The sequence below is a fragment of the Cavia porcellus genome, unplaced genomic scaffold (assembly GCF_034190915.1).
Source record: "Cavia porcellus strain 051 isolate PalLab524CR breed Dunkin Hartley unplaced genomic scaffold, mCavPor4.1 scaffold_5, whole genome shotgun sequence".
In the NCBI taxonomy this organism is placed as follows: domain Eukaryota; kingdom Metazoa; phylum Chordata; class Mammalia; order Rodentia; family Caviidae; genus Cavia; species Cavia porcellus.
The window spans coordinates 13,249,574-13,267,844 of NW_026947488.1; the positions used below are offsets into that span (position 1 = coordinate 13,249,574).

The 18,271-nt window shown below is 40.8% G+C and overlaps 1 protein-coding gene across 4 annotated transcripts in view; it reads left to right on the forward strand.

The window, feature by feature from the left end:
• Stau1 (staufen double-stranded RNA binding protein 1) overlaps positions 1-18,271 on the forward strand; it is a 60,053-nt gene that overhangs the window by 28,559 nt on the left and 13,223 nt on the right. For all 4 annotated transcript variants that reach the window (XM_063248198.1, XM_063248199.1, XM_063248200.1 and 1 more), the window contains 2 exons: positions 1,059-1,224; positions 14,764-14,862. In XM_063248198.1, the coding sequence (XP_063104268.1) occupies positions 1,059-1,224; positions 14,764-14,862 (265 nt within the window). The remainder of the gene's footprint in view (positions 1-1,058; positions 1,225-14,763; positions 14,863-18,271) is intronic.

The window sequence follows — 18,271 nt, forward strand, 5'->3', positions numbered from 1 at the left end:
TGTACTAATGGAAATTTGAAAGTGCCATGTGTTAAATCTTTTGTTGGTAGTAATAATGTGTAATAAATTGATGATCAGAGTAGAACTCTTCATTATCCTGTCATCCTTGGGAAGGGAGTGGGCAAAGACATTTTAGAAATATAAAAAAAAAAAATTTTTTTTTAAAGAAATGTAAATTTTGAGCTGGGTGTTGTGGCATACACTTGTAATCTCAGCATTCTGGCTGACTGAGGCAGGAGACTTCTAAGTTTAGGTAACAATGAGATTGTCTCAGACAGCTGATCAATAATGACTGGAGTTGTAGTTTAGTGTGAAGGCCTCGTGTTTTTGTTTAGTCCTTAATATTGTCCTCCACGCACCAAATGCATACATAACACATACATGGAAGTATGAACTTCTGGAATGTAAGACACCAGGAACTGAGCTATGGGCTGTTGTTTCTAGAATTCCTCTTGTTTGTATTTTTTGGGGTGCAGCCTTGAGCATGCTCCATAGCTCTACCAACTCTATCGCTGAGAGCTATCCCCTTTTCTTTTTATTTTTTTGTACCGGGGATTGAACTCATGACCTCACCTTTCCAGGCAAGTACTTGAGCTGCTGAGCTAAATCCCTGCCCCTCATCCTTTCTGAAGCATGTTAGCTTTAAAATTCAAAGCCTTCTATGAGACATGCAAGTACAAATCTAAAGTTGGAGAAAGTAAAACAAGTTAATTTCTGTCTTAGCCAAAACTGAGTTTAAATTTTTTTCAGTACAGGCTGGCATTCTATATTAAACTCATGTAATTTGTAACATACTGTATTTTATTTTATGGGCATAATTGTGGATTGCTACACAGTATGAAGTACGCAGGTATTCTGTATACAAGTGGTATTCTATATACTGTGTAGCAGTTCTAATCTAGTTTAACCTTCCACAGAATCTCTGGATATATTGATGAAGAGTCATTTTTAGCAAGCAAGCACTACTATAATTAGGCTGTGCTGAAGGAAATATTTGGAATTTGCCAGAGTCTTATCCACCTGAGACTGTAATTCTCCCAAATTCCTTTTATTTTTAGGTATTTTTATCCATTCCCAGTGCCACCTTTACTTTATCAAGTTGAACTTTCTGTGGGAGGACAACAATTTAATGGGAAGGGAAAGACGAGACAGGCTGCGAAACATGACGCTGCTGCTAAGGCTCTGAGGATCCTGCAGAATGAGCCCCCGCCTGAGAGGCTGGAGGTAAGGCGGGCGGGGGGGGGGGGGGGCCTGGGAAGGCGTGGCCTCAGGCCACTTTCCTGAGAAGGGATGTGGGCAGCTGCCCATAATTTTATTATTTGGTAGGCCACAAGGTCTTGCGCCCTGTAGTCTGCCCTTCCTTTTCCTTTTTAGATCTCTAGCAAAATCATCACATGCCTTCTTTGTTTACTCTCTGCAACACATTAGAAGACTGCTGAGTTGTTAGGACCCCGTGCACTCAGTGTGATGAGTGTGCTTGCTGGGTCCTACTAATCTGTGGTACCAGGTTAGAGGTTTGACCTGTTTCACCAGCCGATCTTTACTATGTAGACATGCTTGTTGCCCATTGCTACACGACAGGCTCTCACAGAACTGAGCGAGGATTTAAACATCTGGAGACACTTACTTTGCTCACAGATCTGCAGGGTTTGGTGGGGTACCTCGTCTTCGCTTTGCAGGATTTTGGCAGTGGTTGCTCACAAGGCCTTGAGAGTCTGCTCTTCAGGTGCTCGTTCACATGGCTGGGTAGAGCTGAGCTGGTTCATTGGCACGGGACCTCACTCCTCTCTGAGCTGACCTACGCAAGGACTGATTACGTTGTCTCATGTCTTAGTGGCAAGACTCTAAGAAAGATAGGAAACAGAAGAAGCTGCCAGTGTTTTGAGGGCTGGGCCCAGAAATCACGACGTAACTTCTGCCATATTCTATAGGTTTAAGCAGGTGCAGAGCCCAGATGCAAGCAAGCAGATAGCCTCACTGTATATCTTGTTTGCCTATAGGTAAAAATAATTCCATAAATCGATCGTTTTGACTATCTGAAATGTATAATTCCACGGCTTTTAGGAAATTCACTTCTAGAGAAGAATGTCAGGGCATTTGAGGTCATGTTCTAAAACCACAAAGATTCTCACTTTTTGTAATTAAATAGGGATATAATTTTTAGGAAATCAATTGCTCAATGCTACTGAGAGACCAACACATTAGGGATTACTGCTGGTAAAGTAGAATTTTATTACAAATCCAGTCACCAGAGGTCCAGAAAGAAATGAGGTGAGCAGAGAATATGGAGATTTCATGGTTCTGTTTAATCACAATAGTTTCTCCTGAAAATATCCATGAGTAGCACTTGACTTTCCCTCCCCACGTAACAGGTTCACAAAGAGCAAGGTAATGTTGCACAGAACATTGAGCTAAGAGTATGCTGAAAGGTGGGGACCCCGCCGGCCATATGCAGGGCCTCACTGAGGCCCATTGTGTCCATTCGCCATCCAGACGTTCTGGCACAGGAGGGTACCCTGGGGCTTTGTGACTGGCTGCACAGAATTTCTTTTTGTTTTACTGTGCTTTCCATTTTCTGTCATAATCATCCATCCTGCTAGAGGTGATCTAGGTCCACTGAAGCCCAAAGAGAAGAGAAGTGGGCGGTAACTTAGAAGGGTTTACTGATGTTAAAGAATGTGTTTCTCAGTGGTTTTGAACAAATCTCAGTGAAATTTGTTAGAAGATGAGAAGCCCAGCCTTTCATTTTTGTACTTGTCTTTGGTGTTAATGTAATTGGATTCACATGGAGTAGTTAATTCTCATTTCCTTAGGCCAGTAATTGATAGATGATTGCCTAACACTGATGTGTGGGTCGTCTGCATTAGAATGCTTGGAAAGTACAGGGAAAAAAATATGGCCAACCCATGTGATTGTAATGCAGTAGGGCTAAGGTGAAACACAGCTCTCTGGCCTTGCTTTTTTATTGTTCATGTGCTCCTGGGGTGACTGAAGCTTAGGCAGGGGCCGAAAATCATTGCTCCTTGGGATGAGCCATACTTCCCAGTCCACCTTTAGGTCCTGCTGGGAGGAATCACACGTTGCTATCAAGGGGAAGATCCTATTTGTGTTTGTGAGTCTAAGGTAAGGTCTTGAGGGCACATTTTCCTGGCTGAATTCTATAAGGAATTTTACAGGAGTTCCTCTGGGGTTCTCTCTTTTTTGACTGTTTCCAGCTCTGTGTGGTTTGTGCTAAAGACAGCGCCTTTCAGAAGGATAGAAGACTGACTTTAGCTAATGCTTTGACCACTTCTTTAGGTGGTGGGGTTCATTCTCCCTCCCTCCCTTTCTTTGCTCTCAGTATGAGAATTGAACCCAGGAACACTGCCACTGAACTTAGCTACAGTCCCATTTTTTAACTTTTCAGTCTTGCTGAGCTGCTGAGTTGGCCTCACATTTGTGATCCTCCTGTCTCTGCACTCAACAGGCTGAAATTACAGGTGCAAACCACCATGTCTAGCTAATTTTTCTTAAAAGTAGTTCATATGAATTATAATAGCTTTTAAATTTGAAGAAGAAAAGTAGGTGATATATAAATTTATCACTTGGAGATGATCCTATAAGCATGTGGTTGATGTCAGTGGCTTTGCAGGTAAATACATATGTACCTGTCTTACCAAAAATGGGATCAAAGTCCAGTTATATATTTTTCACTAAATTGTTATCATGAATGTGTGTCATTTAATTACAATTCCTTGGGAGAGTTAAACTGATCATATATCTAAGAGCATCTTAATGGTTGCACAGTATTCTATTGTATGAACCTAACTAGTTCATTTTTTTTTTTTTTTTTTTTGTCTTTTTCGTTTTTATCGGTACCGGGGATTGAACTCACGACTGCCTGCTTCCAAGGCAGGTGTTTATGCCGCTGAGCTAAACCTCCAGCCCCTATAACTAGTTCATTTTTTCAGCAAGGACTTGAGCAAAAAGCTTGGGGGTTTTTTTGTTTGTGTTGTTTTTGCAGTTTTCTCTCTTACAAAATAGTTGGTAAAAAACATAAAATCTTGGTTGTATCCGCAGTCTTTTCTGTGAGCCACAATCCCAGAAATAGCATTGTTCAACCAGAAGATAAATAAGCATGGTGATGTACTTGGCCATGTTCCCCACCAAAAAGGTGGTACCATTTTTTTTGTGTGTGTGTTTTTCGTTTTTATCGGTACCAGGGATCGAACTCACGACTGCCTGCTTACAAGGCAGGCACTTATGCCGCTGAGCTAAATCCCCAGCCCCAGGTGGTACCATTTTAGACCCCAGCCAACAGGGTGTACATAGTCTGTCTCCCCACAGCTTTCCAGCATTGGAAATGATCATGTAAAACATGATCATTTTTCTGTGGAAAACTTGTAGAGCCTGTGATTGTATAGTAGGTCAATTTATCTTTTCTAAAAACAGCCAATAAATCCTGCATTTTCTCTTTCCAGGGTAGATGTGGTCTGGTCCTTCCTTAAGAGGCATTGTGCTAGGCCATGTGGTGCAGAGACCAGCACCACCCCTTCCCTGTGGCACTTAGGCAGTGGAGCTGACAAGCAGTAACATGAGTAACCTGGACAAATGCAGTGAATGCTGGGAGAGGAGACCAGCAGGGATTAGGAGGATCGCAGTGTCCAGATTGCAGTCATGGCAGTGTGTTCTGAAAAGATCTTTGGGATAGCAGTTGTATTCTGAAACACATTCCCAGAGAGGAAGTCATGGAGCAAAGGCCCTGTGATAGGAAAGTAGATGTGGTTTTGTTCCAAGCTAAGGTTTGTTCTCATAAAGGATTATTTTTATTTAGTATCAGAGCTGTTAAGGCGTGAGATGGTAGTACCTGAGATGCAGTACCTGAAATTAGGAAAACACAGGAACTAGCTTCTATGTCCACTGCTAGGCTAGGGGAAGGGTTAAATCAGTGGGTACATTGAGCTCAGCAAGTACCAGAGTGGTAGATGGAGATATGTGCACATGAGCTTGAAAGGGGGTGGGGTGATAGGTGTAGGGTGTTATATGTACAGTGTGATCTTGCTGTGTTCAAGTAAACACAAGGAGCCAACTCGGTGTATGTGTGCATATGTGTGAGTGGATGTACATAGTGTACATTTTGAAGGTTGGCCTCAAACTATAAATGTAGTTTTCTCCTGGTATTAGAGCAGACTTTGTTTTTACTACACTTGTGATATTTTTTTTGGTAATTTATAAAAACAAAATGCAGCCGGGAATTTAGCTCAGTGGCTTAAGCGCCTGACTGGTAAGCTTGAGGTCATGAGTTTGATCCCTGGTACCAAAAACAAATGAAAACAAAATTACCCCCCCCCCCAAAAAAAAAAAAACAAAAAAAAAACCAAAATGCAGCTCTTCCTGGTCTTGAGCCCTTATCTTCACTTGAGACAGGGATGCAATTTAAGTATAGTTGAAGGGCTTAACCTTCATTCTGTCAGTGTCCAGGAAAGGTAGTTTTCTTTTTTTTTCCCCTCCTTCCCTCTCTTTTTTCCTTGTGGTACTAGGAATCAAACCCAGGCTGTTCATACAGAACTATATCCCTGACCTCTTCTTCATTTTGAGACAAGATATTGCTAAATTGAACTGGCCCTGGTGGCATACTCCTGGTAATCCCTAGCACTCAGGAGGCTGAGGCAGGAGAATCTTTGCAAGTTCAAGACAGCCTGAACTGCACAGTGAGACCCTGTCTCAAAAAGGACCCCCCCCCAAAAAAAAAAAAAGCCTGTTAGATTGTCTAGGCTGGGCTTGAATTTGTGATTCTTCTGCCTTGACCTCTCAGAGCTGGGATTACAGATGTGTACCATGCACATTTCATTTTGCACTTTTGGGCGGGCTTTCTTTCTTTCGTTCTTTCTTTCTCTCTCTCTCTCGCTTTCTTTCTTTCTTTCTTTTTCTTTCTCTCTTTCTTTCTCTCTCTCTCTCTCCTTCCTTTGTTTGTTTGTTTGTTTGTTTCTTTCTTTCTTTCAGGGTCTCGCTAAACAGTTCAGACTGTTGTTCACTATGAAGCCCAGGTTGCTCTCGAACTTGCAGTGATGCTCCTGCCTCAGCCTCCTGAGAGCTTTCTTTTCAAGTCCTTTAAGGAATAATGTTGATTGACTTTTATCCTCTTACAGATTATTACAAAGAACTGAGAGAAAGCATATAAGATGTTTCTTTTTCTTTTTTTTGAGACAGGATCTTGCTATGTGTAGTGTAGGCTGGCCTTGAACTTGCTTAGACAGCCCAGGCTAGCCTTGAATGCATGGCAGGCCTTTTTCTTCAGCCTCCTCAGTACTGGAATTATAGGCATGTGCTACCATGCCCAGCAAAACCTACAAGTTGTGTTTTTTTGAAACAGGGTTTCCTATGCAGTTCAGACTGACGTCAAACTTGCTTTGTGGCCACAAGATTTTAAAAATAGAGTGAAATTCTGTCTTAACATTATTGCATGGGGTCTTTGGATTTTTTATGCATCTATCATAGAGACTTTAATTTTCCTATTTTGAAATATTTTGTGTCATGTATACATCAAACAGTTATAATATATATTTCAACACTATACACCATCTATTTCCAAGTAGGTTAAAAAAGGGTAAAAATCCCCAGAAGATGGTTCATGAAATCCCTGTATAGAGGATAGCACCAGTGAAATAATGGTCATTATTACTTCACTCTTAAACTTCTTGCAACCTTGCCTGCTGTATTGGAAGAAACAAAAGAGGACTGGAGAGATGGACATGGTAGTCTGGGTGGCTGGATCATTAAATTCAAGCCCAACCTGGCAATTTAGTGACTTAGTGAAAGCCTGTCTCGAAATATAAAAGGACTGTAGTAAGTGTGAAGGCCCTGTTACCCCCAGGCGCTGTCCAGACTGAAGTTTCTTTGGTTGACAGTTTAGATGAGTTTTCCCAAGCTCAAGAGTTGACAAATGAGCAGTGTATTTCTGAGGCGATGAGAATTCTCCTCTAGTCAGCCATTCAGCTGAAAAGATTTCCTTGAGCCTTAGTTTGACGAGAACCTGGGCCATCTTGTTTGCATTTAAAAAACATAAGCGTATGTAACAACATGCTTGCTTGGTTTATTCATTTATTTGTGTTTGGAGACAAAGTCTCACATTGCAGTTCAGGTTGGCTCCAATTCACAGTAATCCTCCTGCTTTAGCCTCCCAGGTGCTGGGATTATAGGCATATACTATCCCGCTCTTGCATCTTTTATAATGTTTTGACTATCAACATTTATTTAAAACTTCTTATCCACAAAGTAAGTGGAAAAATGCAAAAGCAAGTATGCATACAAAGGTAACTGGAAGGAAGTAGGTAATACAAAAATACAAAAATGACTGACTTGATCTGTTTGTAAAGCGAAAAATGAAAGCATTTTGCAGTTATGGTGCAAAGAAAGTGGCTGTTGTGTTTTCAACAAAACAGATTCATTTGAATCTGTTTCAAAAGTAGGGTGTTTTGATAGTGCCAGCACAAGAAGAATCAAGTCCTGATAAATGAGTTTATTGAGATGTTTGAACTGTGACATCCCATAATGGATTGTGCCCTAGCCTCAGACATGGCAGGTAATGAGCAGTTAGCTGAATGTGCTAGAGGATTTTGCCCGTAGCAGAAATATATACCTTCTAAACCAGAAACAAAAACAGTTGGGGTTTGCTATAAAGCCTTAGTAAAATGTTGAATGGGATAGCTTTTGACCTTTTATTCTTTAAATTATTTGTAAAGTGACTTTAAATCTAAAAAAAAAAAAAAAAAAAAAAAACAAAAAACATACCTGTGACTCTAGTACTCAGTAGGCCGAAGGGGAGGATTGCCATGATTTCTGGGGCAGCCTTGGCTACGTAGTGAGCTCAACTACATAATGAATTCAGGGCCACTTTGGACTTTCTTAAATAAACGTACAACTGACCAGCCAGCCAGCCTGACTTGTCTGTCTGTCTATTGGATCCAGGTAGTAAATGGTGATGACCAATTTTCCTGGCAAATGGAAGGTTGAGCAGGTTGAGTGTTTTTTAAAAAAATTTTTCCTTTTTTACTAATGTTGCCTAGATTTTATTGATGAGCCACATACTATGAGATTGATGTAAAGAGTAATTCTACTTATGTGATGGTAAGCCCCAGCAACCGTTAGACTGCCAACAGCCTTTCCTCATCTTACTGGGAATGGTATTTGTGGATTTGTTGTGAGTCGCTGCTGTTCCCCATTTGCAATGTTTTGTCCAGAGCAGACACATGGAATTACTTATGCAAAGCAGCAACATTAACAGCCCTTCTAAATGTGTATACCTTTGTTTCCTATTTTGCATTTTTACTTTACTGGCTGCTTTTTTCCTATTGAAATTCCTTTGGAAGTAGTGATTTAGAGCAGTCAGTCAACTCTAGTTGCTAGTAAAGTCACCTCAAGACTTATTTTTGTGTAAAGGAGTAAGTAAATACTGAAATGGACATCCAGGCCGTCCCCACGAGGTTGAGTTCATCTCTGTGAAGTGGAGACCAGCGGCTCCTCCTGAAGCTCCTGAGTGGTTCTGGTGCTGCTGAGGCTGAGCCTGGGCCTGGAGAGGAGAGGTCAGAGCGCGGTGCTCGGCCCAGGGTTTCCTGGCGGCTTTGCATGGAACCTCAATATGTTAAAATAGAAGAGTAGCATTTATTAGTGTAAACCTAAAAGTTTTGAGATTATAATATTGATAACGAGTTCTGAGAATGAGTTTTTTACATTAGTTGTACTTACTGGTACATTCTTAGATCACATTCATCATAGGGAATTTGTACTTGTACATGACAGTTTGGTTCCTTTTTTTTTTTTTTTTACCAATTTTCAATCCTCCTTTCAGTGCCCTTCCTCTCCTTTTTTACAGAAGCTTTGTTTTCCATTTTTTCCTTTTTTTAATCATTTTTTTTCTTTTTCCTTTTCCTTCTTCTCCTCCCTCATCCCTAGTTCTCCTTCCCATTTGATCATTTTCTTCCTGTTTTACAGTATCTATGTTCTATGTTCTATTTTGGTCCTTATTTACACTTTCAGGTTCTCACACCAGAGAAAAGATGTATTTACACATGTGTGTCCAATTTACTTCACTTAAAAGTATGGTCTCATGGTGCATCCATTTACCTAGACATGTCTCAAGCTTACCCTCCTCGATGGCAGAATATACTCCATTATATAAGATAAACCCCCATCACCTCTACCTGTTCACCAGTTGATAGGCATATAGGCTGTTTCCAAGATTTGACTATTACCAACTATGCAGCTGTAAACATGGGTGTGCGTGTGTCACTGGTATGATGCTTTTTTTGGGGGGTGGTATCTTTTTGAGACAGGGTCTCACTGTGTAGTTCTGGCTTGAGCTCTCTGTAGCCCAGGCTGGTCCTCCTTCCTCGGCCTCCCAAGTGCTGGGATTACAGGTGTTCGCCACCACGCCTGGCTTAATGCTTTTAATTCTTTCAGGAGGATACCAGATAGCTGGGTTGAATAGAATCTCTAGCCCTCATTTTTTGAGAAATTGCCACAGAGGTTGCACCAGTTTATCCTCCCACCAAAAGCGGAGAAAGGTTCCTTTTTCCCCACAGCCCTGCCAGCATTTGATATTGGTTGATTACTTCATAGTAGCCATTCTTTCTAGGGTGAGATGGAATCTCTGTTGTTTTTCAGGTTAATTTTTTTTTTTGGTACCAGAGATTGAACTCATGACCTTGCACTTGCAGACTGGCCACTGAGCTAAATCCCCAGCCCCGTCTCAGTGTTGTTTTAATTTGCGTTTCTTGAATAACCAATGAGGTTGAACATTTTTTCATATATATATATATATTTGCTTCCACTTCATCTGAGAAGTCTTTTCATTTCAGATGCCCATTTTTGGGTTGATCTTTAAATTGCGGGGGAGGGATCTTTTTTTTGAGTTTTGTTTTTTTGTTTTTTTGTTTTTTTAGTTCTTTATATGTGGTATCCTTTGAAGAATAGCTGGCAGATATTTTTCCCACACTGGGTTGTCTCTTCACACTGTTGGTGGTTTCTCTTGCTCTGTAAAAGCTTGTTAATTGGAGCTGGGGATTTAGCTCAGCAGGCATAAGCACCTGCCTTGCAAGTATGAGGTTGCGAGTTCAATCCCTGATTGATTTAAAAAAAAAATAAAAGATTAAAACCTTGTTAATAAGATGAGATCGCACTTGTTAATTCTTTGTGATATTCCTGTGTGACTCAGATTTTGTTTGTAGTCTTTGCCTGTGCCACTGTCTTCAGGGGTGCTTCCTATTCTGTCTTCCAGCTAACTTAGTGTTTCTGTTTTAGTATGTAGATCTTTGATCCATTTTGATTTTAGCTTAGTGCATGGTGAGAGATAGGGATCTAGTTTTAATCTTTGGCATGTGCAGAGCCAGATTTTCCAGCACCATTTATTAAAGAGGTTGTCTTTCTTCCAGTGAATGTCTTTGTCATCTTTGTCAAAGATAAGGTGGCTAAATATGTATGGAATTGTTTCTTCATCCTCTAATCTATCCTATTGATCCTTTGTGTCTGGTGTTTTTTTGTTTTTTTGTTTTTTTGGCCAGTATCATGCTTGGGTTTTTTTTTTCTTTTTTCTTTTTAAAGAAGTAAAAAAGAGAAAAAAAGATAAACATAATAAAGTTTCAAAATAGGAATTATTACAGTTATCACAGTAGCTTTGTAGCATAATTTGAAGTCAGGGATTGTGATGCACACTCCACCTTGTCTTTGTTGCTCAGAATTGCCTTTGCTATTCTAGGTCTCTTCTGGTTCCAGATGAATTTTTGGATTGTTTTCTCTAATTCTGTGAGATACAATGTTTTTGGAATTTTGATCAGGGTTACATTCTTGGAAGCATGGCCATTTTCACTGTATTGGTTCTTCCTACCCAAGAACAAGGGATATCTTTGCATTTTCTGGTACCCTCTTCAGTCTCCATTTTCAGGGTTCCGGAGTTTTCAACATAACAGTCTTTTCCGTCAGTTTCATTAAATTGATTCCTAGGTATTTCATTGGTAGGATGGTATTGTCAAAGCCGTTGTTTCCTTAATTTCTCAGTTTGTTATTCATGTGCAGTAAGGCTGTTGATTTTTGTGTATTGACTTTGTATCCAGTGACGCTACTGAATGAGAATGGTTTATGCTGAATTGTCAGAGCATAGTATGATACTACATATTGTTTTCATCCATTAAGAGAAAAAGACTGGTTAAGATACATTTTCCAGTGGTTAACTGCCATGGGAAGGGAAGTGAAAGGGTTTCATTGTTTTATTTTGATTGATTTCCTTTAAATAAAAATCTGATGTCAGCAGTACTTCATGTTGACATTGGCATTATTTAAAACTAGTTGAGCGTGTAGGATAAACAAAACATTGGAAAGTGAGAATGAGCGCATGGCTTTGAAGTCTTCTATCAGCCATAGCCTCCATTTTATTTCCAAATTTCCTTCTGGTGGCACATGGGGAGAGCATTCTTGTTTTTTTAACCGGTACCAGGGATTGAACTCATGACCGCCTGCTTGCAAGGCAGGTGCTTATGCCACTGAGCTAAATCCCCAGCCCCTAGGGGAGAGCATTCTTACAGACACAGTTACTTATTTTGAGAGTAGACAGTGTCTTTTTTTTTAACAACTCATCTATTTAAACAAATTTGGATACTCTTCAAATAAAGTTATCAAGAAACTTTATTTTGCTATGCACAAAAATGAGTTCACATGTTGGCACAAGTTAGTGCATTGATCTTTGGTGTGAAGCATGTCTTTTTGCTGGTTGTGGCGGAATTGAGGTGAAATACACACACACCTCCATGCTGTTTTGGTGATAGTGGGGTTGGAGCCCAGAGCCTGCACACTGATCTGTCTGCCCGGGCCTTTTGTGTTTTTTCTTTAGATGCGGTCTTGCTAAGTCACTAAATTGCCCAGGCGGAGCTGGAATTTGTGACCCTTCTGCATCAGCCTCTTACAGAGTGCTCACCACCATACTGATCTGGCTTGTATAAAAGTATTAATCGTTTTTTTAAGTGTAGTGGCGTTAGATTCTTAGGGTTACACAACTTTCACAGGTACCGTTTTTCAGGATTTTTGTCATCATCTCAAATAGAAATTCTGTGCTCATTACATAGTAAGTCTTCCCTTCCTCCCAGGCCCGGGTAATCTCTGTTGGTCTCAGCACGTTTGTTCACTTGGTATAGGGACCTTAAACATGAGTGGAGGGCTATTCTGTTGTGTCTGGCTTGTTAGTCTCCTTATAATGTCTTTAAGGTTCATCCATTCTATAACATGTCTCAGAATTTCATTCCTTTTTAAGGGTTTAATTTTACATTTTATCTGTTCATCCACTGATACACATTTGGGTGGTTTTTACCTTTTGTTTGCTGTGAACAATCCTGGGATGATTGTAGTAGTAGTGTAGGTGCAAATTTTCTGTTCAAGTCTCTGCTTTCCACTCTTCCGTGTGTATCTAAGAGTGAAATTGGTGGACCATATTGTGATTCTTTGTTACCTTTTCCACAAAGCACTTTACCAAGCTGCTGTCCACAGCAACTGTGCCATCTGGCATACACAGACAGGCAGTACGGAGGCTGGCGGGTGTCTTTGCACCCTGGCCAACACCTGTTGTCTTCTGTTCTCTTGATAACAGCCGCCCTAATGGGCATGAAGTGCTATCTAATTGTGCTTTCATTTCTCGGTTTTTCTGATGACTAATGATGCTGAGCGTCTTTTTATGTACTTATTAGCCATTTGTGTGTCTTCGGAGAAATTCTAATTTTTTGGAGGCTTTTTTTTTTTAATTGTTGAGTTGTAGTTCCTTGTATGTTCTGGATATCAATCCCATCTCAGAAGGTTGATTTAAAGATCTCAATTTTTGTGGTGATATGTCCTTTGATGCACAAAAGTTTTTGATTTCAATGAAGTATAGTTTATTTTTCTCTTGTTGCTTGGGCCTTTGGTGTTATGTCATGAAAATTTTCTTCTAAGAGTTTCATAGTTCTGGCTTTTTACATTTGTTTGTAATCCATTTTGAAATAATTATTAAGATACAAGCTAAAGGGGCTGAGGACTTAGCTCAGTGGCATAAGCACCTGCCTGGCAAGTGCACAGTTGTGAGTTTGATCACCAGCACAAAACAAACAAACAAAAAACTAAGAGTCCTCCTTTACCTTGCATGTCTTCATCTTTTTTCCAGTCCCATTTGTTGAACACAAATTTTTTTTTTTTTTTAAAATCGGTACTGGGGATTGAACTCATGACCGAGCACTTACAAGGTAGGCACTTATGCCACTGAACTAAATCCCTAACCCTGAACATAAAATTTTAAAAAAATCTATTTAAATATAAATTTCAAATATATTTTAAGGAAATGGTTTATAAAGCACTTTTTGTGTAGACTTACCTTTTTTGGTACCAGGAATCAAACTTATGACCTTATAAGAGAGACGCTTATGCTACTGAGCTAAATCCCCAGCCCCTGAGCTAAATCTTGAAGGAAGCTAAATCCATTAAAAAAAAAAAAAAGCAGACCCTTGAGCCGGGCATAGTGGCCTGAGCCTGTAGTAGTAGCAGGCTCAGAAGGCAGAGGCAGGAACTCTGAAGCTACCCACTCAGTGTGAGGAGACCACGGCAGGGCAGTGCCAAAACAAAGCCATCAGGCAGGTGTTTTTCTCACCTACCGTTAAGGTGAGTGAAACTCCAAGAATGATCTGCAAATAGTGCTGTCTAGGTTGAGATGGAAATTGAGAAGATTAGGAGGGAAACAGTATCTTAGAAGGAAAGAAGAATTGTAAATGACGTCTGTAATAAATTTATTTGTTCAGAATTATACCCTAGATTTTATTAATTTTCTAACCTAGACTTTTTTTTTTTCCGTTTAATTAACAGCTTTCTCATACTAGTCCAGTGGATGGGTCCACCTGATAAACTTAAGGACATGTACACCTGTAACATCTTGGCCAGTTCTGGCTTTCGCCTAGTTTCACATACAGCTTCCCAGTTTCATATACAGCTTCCCGTGAGACAGCTCTAACCTTGGAAATAGGGCTTTACAAATTCCCTGACAGCTGCACAGCAGTCCTATGAAGAGAAGCAGCTCCCTGCGGCGTCTGACTTTCTTTCCCACTGTGGCTCTCAGCTGCTTTCTCCTGCCTTACCCCCAGTGTGTGGGAGGAGACCCCTGCTGGCTGACCTCCCTAGCTAGAGAACTATAAGTGAGCCTTGTTACAAAGATAAAATCTCCTCACTTGTTCAAGAGACTTTATTAGTTTGCACTTTGGATTTTTAGCAGCTGTGCTAAGTATGAGATATGTGGAAGTTTTGTAATTTGTTTCACTTCATTCTTTTCAAAAGTGGTTTCCAGAGACCTACCACAAAATAAGAAACTTCTTGTGTACTTAAGGTGGAGACACTTGTATCTGAGCCTGCCCTGTTCCACATAGATCAGTCTGTGTTTGGCTTTTTCAAACTATAGCTTAAACAGAATTCGAGAAGTGCTTGGAATTCACTTGGCCGGGCAGTGCTGCTGTACCGCAGCTGGGCTGGTTTATACCCGAAGGAGTGTTGCGTGTGGATTGTGTAGGGTGTGTCTGTGAAACATACTCTGTCCCTGGTGATAGGATATGTTTAACCTTTAAAACTCACTGATACATGGATGTGGTAACGCTTCCCACACAGAGTAACCGTGATCACTAGTTTCTTGTTAAATCTGTGGACCTAAGATTCAGTGCTTTTAAGGGTTATAATTAGAATGTTGATGGTCTCACTAAATGTTAACCACTAGACAATTAATTCTTCTTTTAGATGAATGGAAGAGAATCTGAAGAAGAAAATCTCAATAAATCTGAAATAAGTCAAGTATTTGAGATTGCACTTAAGCGGAACTTGCCTGTGAATTTCGAGGTAAGCTTATTTTACACATAAACTCTGTTAGGGTTCATCATAGGAGTGATCCCCCTACACACATAGCAGTTGACATGACATGAACCTCTAAATTTAAGATTCAGCCTTTGTGCTGTACAGTGTTGCGTTTAGCAAAGCAGTACAGTGTTCACTCTCTTCTGACACAAGCCCTTATCTTAAGGATATGAATGAGTCTAGCCGGGCCAATGTGGCCTCAGTTGATCTCTGCACTTCCTGAAATGGATTGCAGAATATTGTTCATACATGTTTTCTTCTTGAGAGAGGCCCTGCTTCTTTCATCTTTACTTCCAGAATACTTAGTGGTGCCCAAAATCTTGTCAGATAATTTTTAAAAAGAACACTGTTTTTGTCATTATGCTTCATTTGCTATTGGGAATTTCGTGATATCACAGTTATGTGTTACTTGTTCAGAATGGAAGATAAAGTACTTTCACTGTATGTTTCTTCCAAAGACAACATAGTCCAGATATGCTAAGAAGGGAAGGGATTTTTTCTAGTATTGGGTATGGAACCCACAGTTTTGCATGAAGTTACAGACCCATCTATAGTTTTTTTTTTTTTTTTTTTGTACCAGGGATTGAACTCATGACTTTACACTTGCTAGGCAAGCGCTTTTGCCGCTGAGCTAAATATCCAGCCCTTTCATAATACCTTTTTTTTTTAAAGTCTGTACCAGGGATCAAACTCACGACCGGGTGCTTGCAAGGCAGGTGCTTATACCGCTGAGCTAATCCCCAGCCCCAAACAAGGATTTTTAAAAAATGTTTTTTATGGCCTTATATATGGCAGAATCTATAATTTTTTGCTTGATTATGGAAATTTTTTAAAAAGTCTATCTGAAGCATACTATCTCGTAAAATACTTGCTTTTGTAGTTACAGGAGCCCTCCCCACAAATTTCATGCCTGTTGTTAAATTTGTCTAATCCATGATGTGCTAGTGTGTGGCCCAGCCTTCTGCCTGCAGCGAGTGGTGATGATTTGTGACCCACATCCTGATGGAGATGGGGCGTTGCACTTGGCCCACAGGGTGGCCTATCTGCAGAGGCCTGGCTCATGCCCCGTAGCCCCGTGCGAGTCCACTCCTGCCCACCCTGCCCCCAGCAGTCAAGAGCTGCTTTATAAAAATTGTTTCCCTTTTGGAATCAGAGGCTCCTTGTATTGCCTCTCACCCCTAGAGAAGGTAGGGACATGGTTGGGAAGGAGAGGGGAGAAGACAGGACAGACAGAATGACAGGGCACCTGTTGCAGTACGGGAAGAAGTGTCCCTTTTCTCCCCTGCTTGGATGAGTATGGCCTGAGGAGGAGTTTTTGTAAAGATGGAGGAAGGGAGCTGGAAAGATTCCTGGCTTCTCAAATCCCCTCACAGCTAGAGGTCACTGCTGGGGACAGGGCTTCACATCCGTTCTCACTAGTTGCTGCCTTGTCAGAGTCATAGCGCTTTCTTGGACCTTAATTAGAGATCATCATTTTATGTTTTTGCTCAGTGGAGTCTGCAGGCCAGATTGCTTCCTTCCCACCTCCGCATTTGTTTAGATTTCAGGGTTTGACTTTGATCCCTTTTTTTAGGAATCTGTAACATGAAACCCGGAATTGGAGAGTGTTCCTCAAAGAGAAATTGTAGGAGCGCCCTCTGGTGGTTCACATCTTTTAAAGTAGTCATTTGAAACAGTTTTCAGGCACGGGTGGCATGGTTTGTTAATGTAAGTAATTATATACAGTTCACATTGGTTCCTAGATTGAGCAGGGGCTCTCTTTTTTTGCTGCATGTAGATTCCCTGGCATGTGTCAGACGCTCTGCAGTAATTGAATATGTGAATAGGATCTTAAGTTTTTTTACTAAAGCTTTGGTAGTACCTTCACATAGGAAGAAAATATGAGAAGAAAATAGCCATTTGTGTATTTTTAAAAAAATGTATATGGCTTGACTTTTGATGAACCGTACGACTTTAATTAGCAGACACGATGGTGCTGGCAGTGCAGTCCTCCAGAGGCAGTTATGAGACGGTCACGCCATGTAGTCCTTGGCCACCCAGGGTTAGCCTGGTGTAGTCCTGATGGGAGTAGAAGGCATGCATGTTGCTGAGGGGCCAGTGGGGCCGCGAAGTGGAGTGAGCCATCACCTTGGCCACGCTGTGCACTTGAGCCTGACCAGCGGACGGGAAGCCCTGCTCTGGGTGGCAAGGCTTTCGCCGTGAGGCCTGGGAGTGCTCTGTAACTGCCTGTGGCCCAGCGTGGCCTGTGGCCGCCTCACTCCTCAGCCCTTGGTAGCTGTTTCTTGGACTCACTTCTGTTTCCTGACCCAGTTTCAACTTCTTGTTCTCAAACCTGTGGAAAAGTTGCAAGAATAGGACAGGATGTCCTTTAATTTCTTTTTCTAAGTGTGCCTATCATCTTAATGTCTATTTTTAACTCTTGCTGAATCATTTTGGAGTAAGTAGCAGATATGATCACCTTTGACTCTTAATATTTCAATGCGTAGGGGCTGGGGATTTAGCTCAGTGGCATAAGCGCCTGCCTTGCAAGCAGGCAGTCGGGAGTTCGATCCCCCGTACCGATAAAAAGAAAAAAGACAAAAAAAAGAAAAAAAAATATTTTAATGCGTTTATCTTTAGAGTAAGGTGTTCTCAGGTGACTACAAACTCGTAACCAAGGTTTAGCGTTGCTGTAATACTGTGATCTACTATACATCCTATGTTCAGTGCTTATCAGGCGTCTCAGTAATGTCCTTTGTAGAATTTTTTTTTTTGCCTGCTGTGGTCTTCAATACAGGATCATATCTTATATGAAGTTGGCCTGTCTTTTTGATGCCCTTTAATCTTCTTTTAAAATTCATTTTTAAAGAGAAAAATAAGTACAATTTCAAAACACCTCAAGGATCAACAATGGTACAGATATTGTGGGTTGTCATCCCCAGATCATTCACCCAAAGCATAAGACATCTGCATTCGGTTGTTGGAATAGACTAGCACAAACCTTTCTCTTCGATGAACTCAAGAAACCAGTAGTGTAACTGTCTGAACTATTTTTACACACACATATATTTACACGTACATGTGTTGTTTCTTTCAGCTTCTCACACCAGTGAGATGATACAGTGTTTCCACACGTGTGCCTGACTTAGTGCCCTAATAAGTGCGGTCTCAAACTGTGATGCCCTTCAGTCTGTTAGTGGCCTTTCTTTTTGTTTTATAACACTGACATGTTTAAAGATCATGGACTTTGTAAAACGGCCCTCATTTGGGATGTGCCTGGCTCTTTATTCATGATTAGGTGTGGGTTATGTGGGGCCCTTTGTTGTTCTTTTTTGAGACAAAGTCTCACTGTGTGTATGTTCAGGCTGGCCTGGAAGTCACTGTGTAGCCAGGCTGACCTTGGACTTGTGGTGAT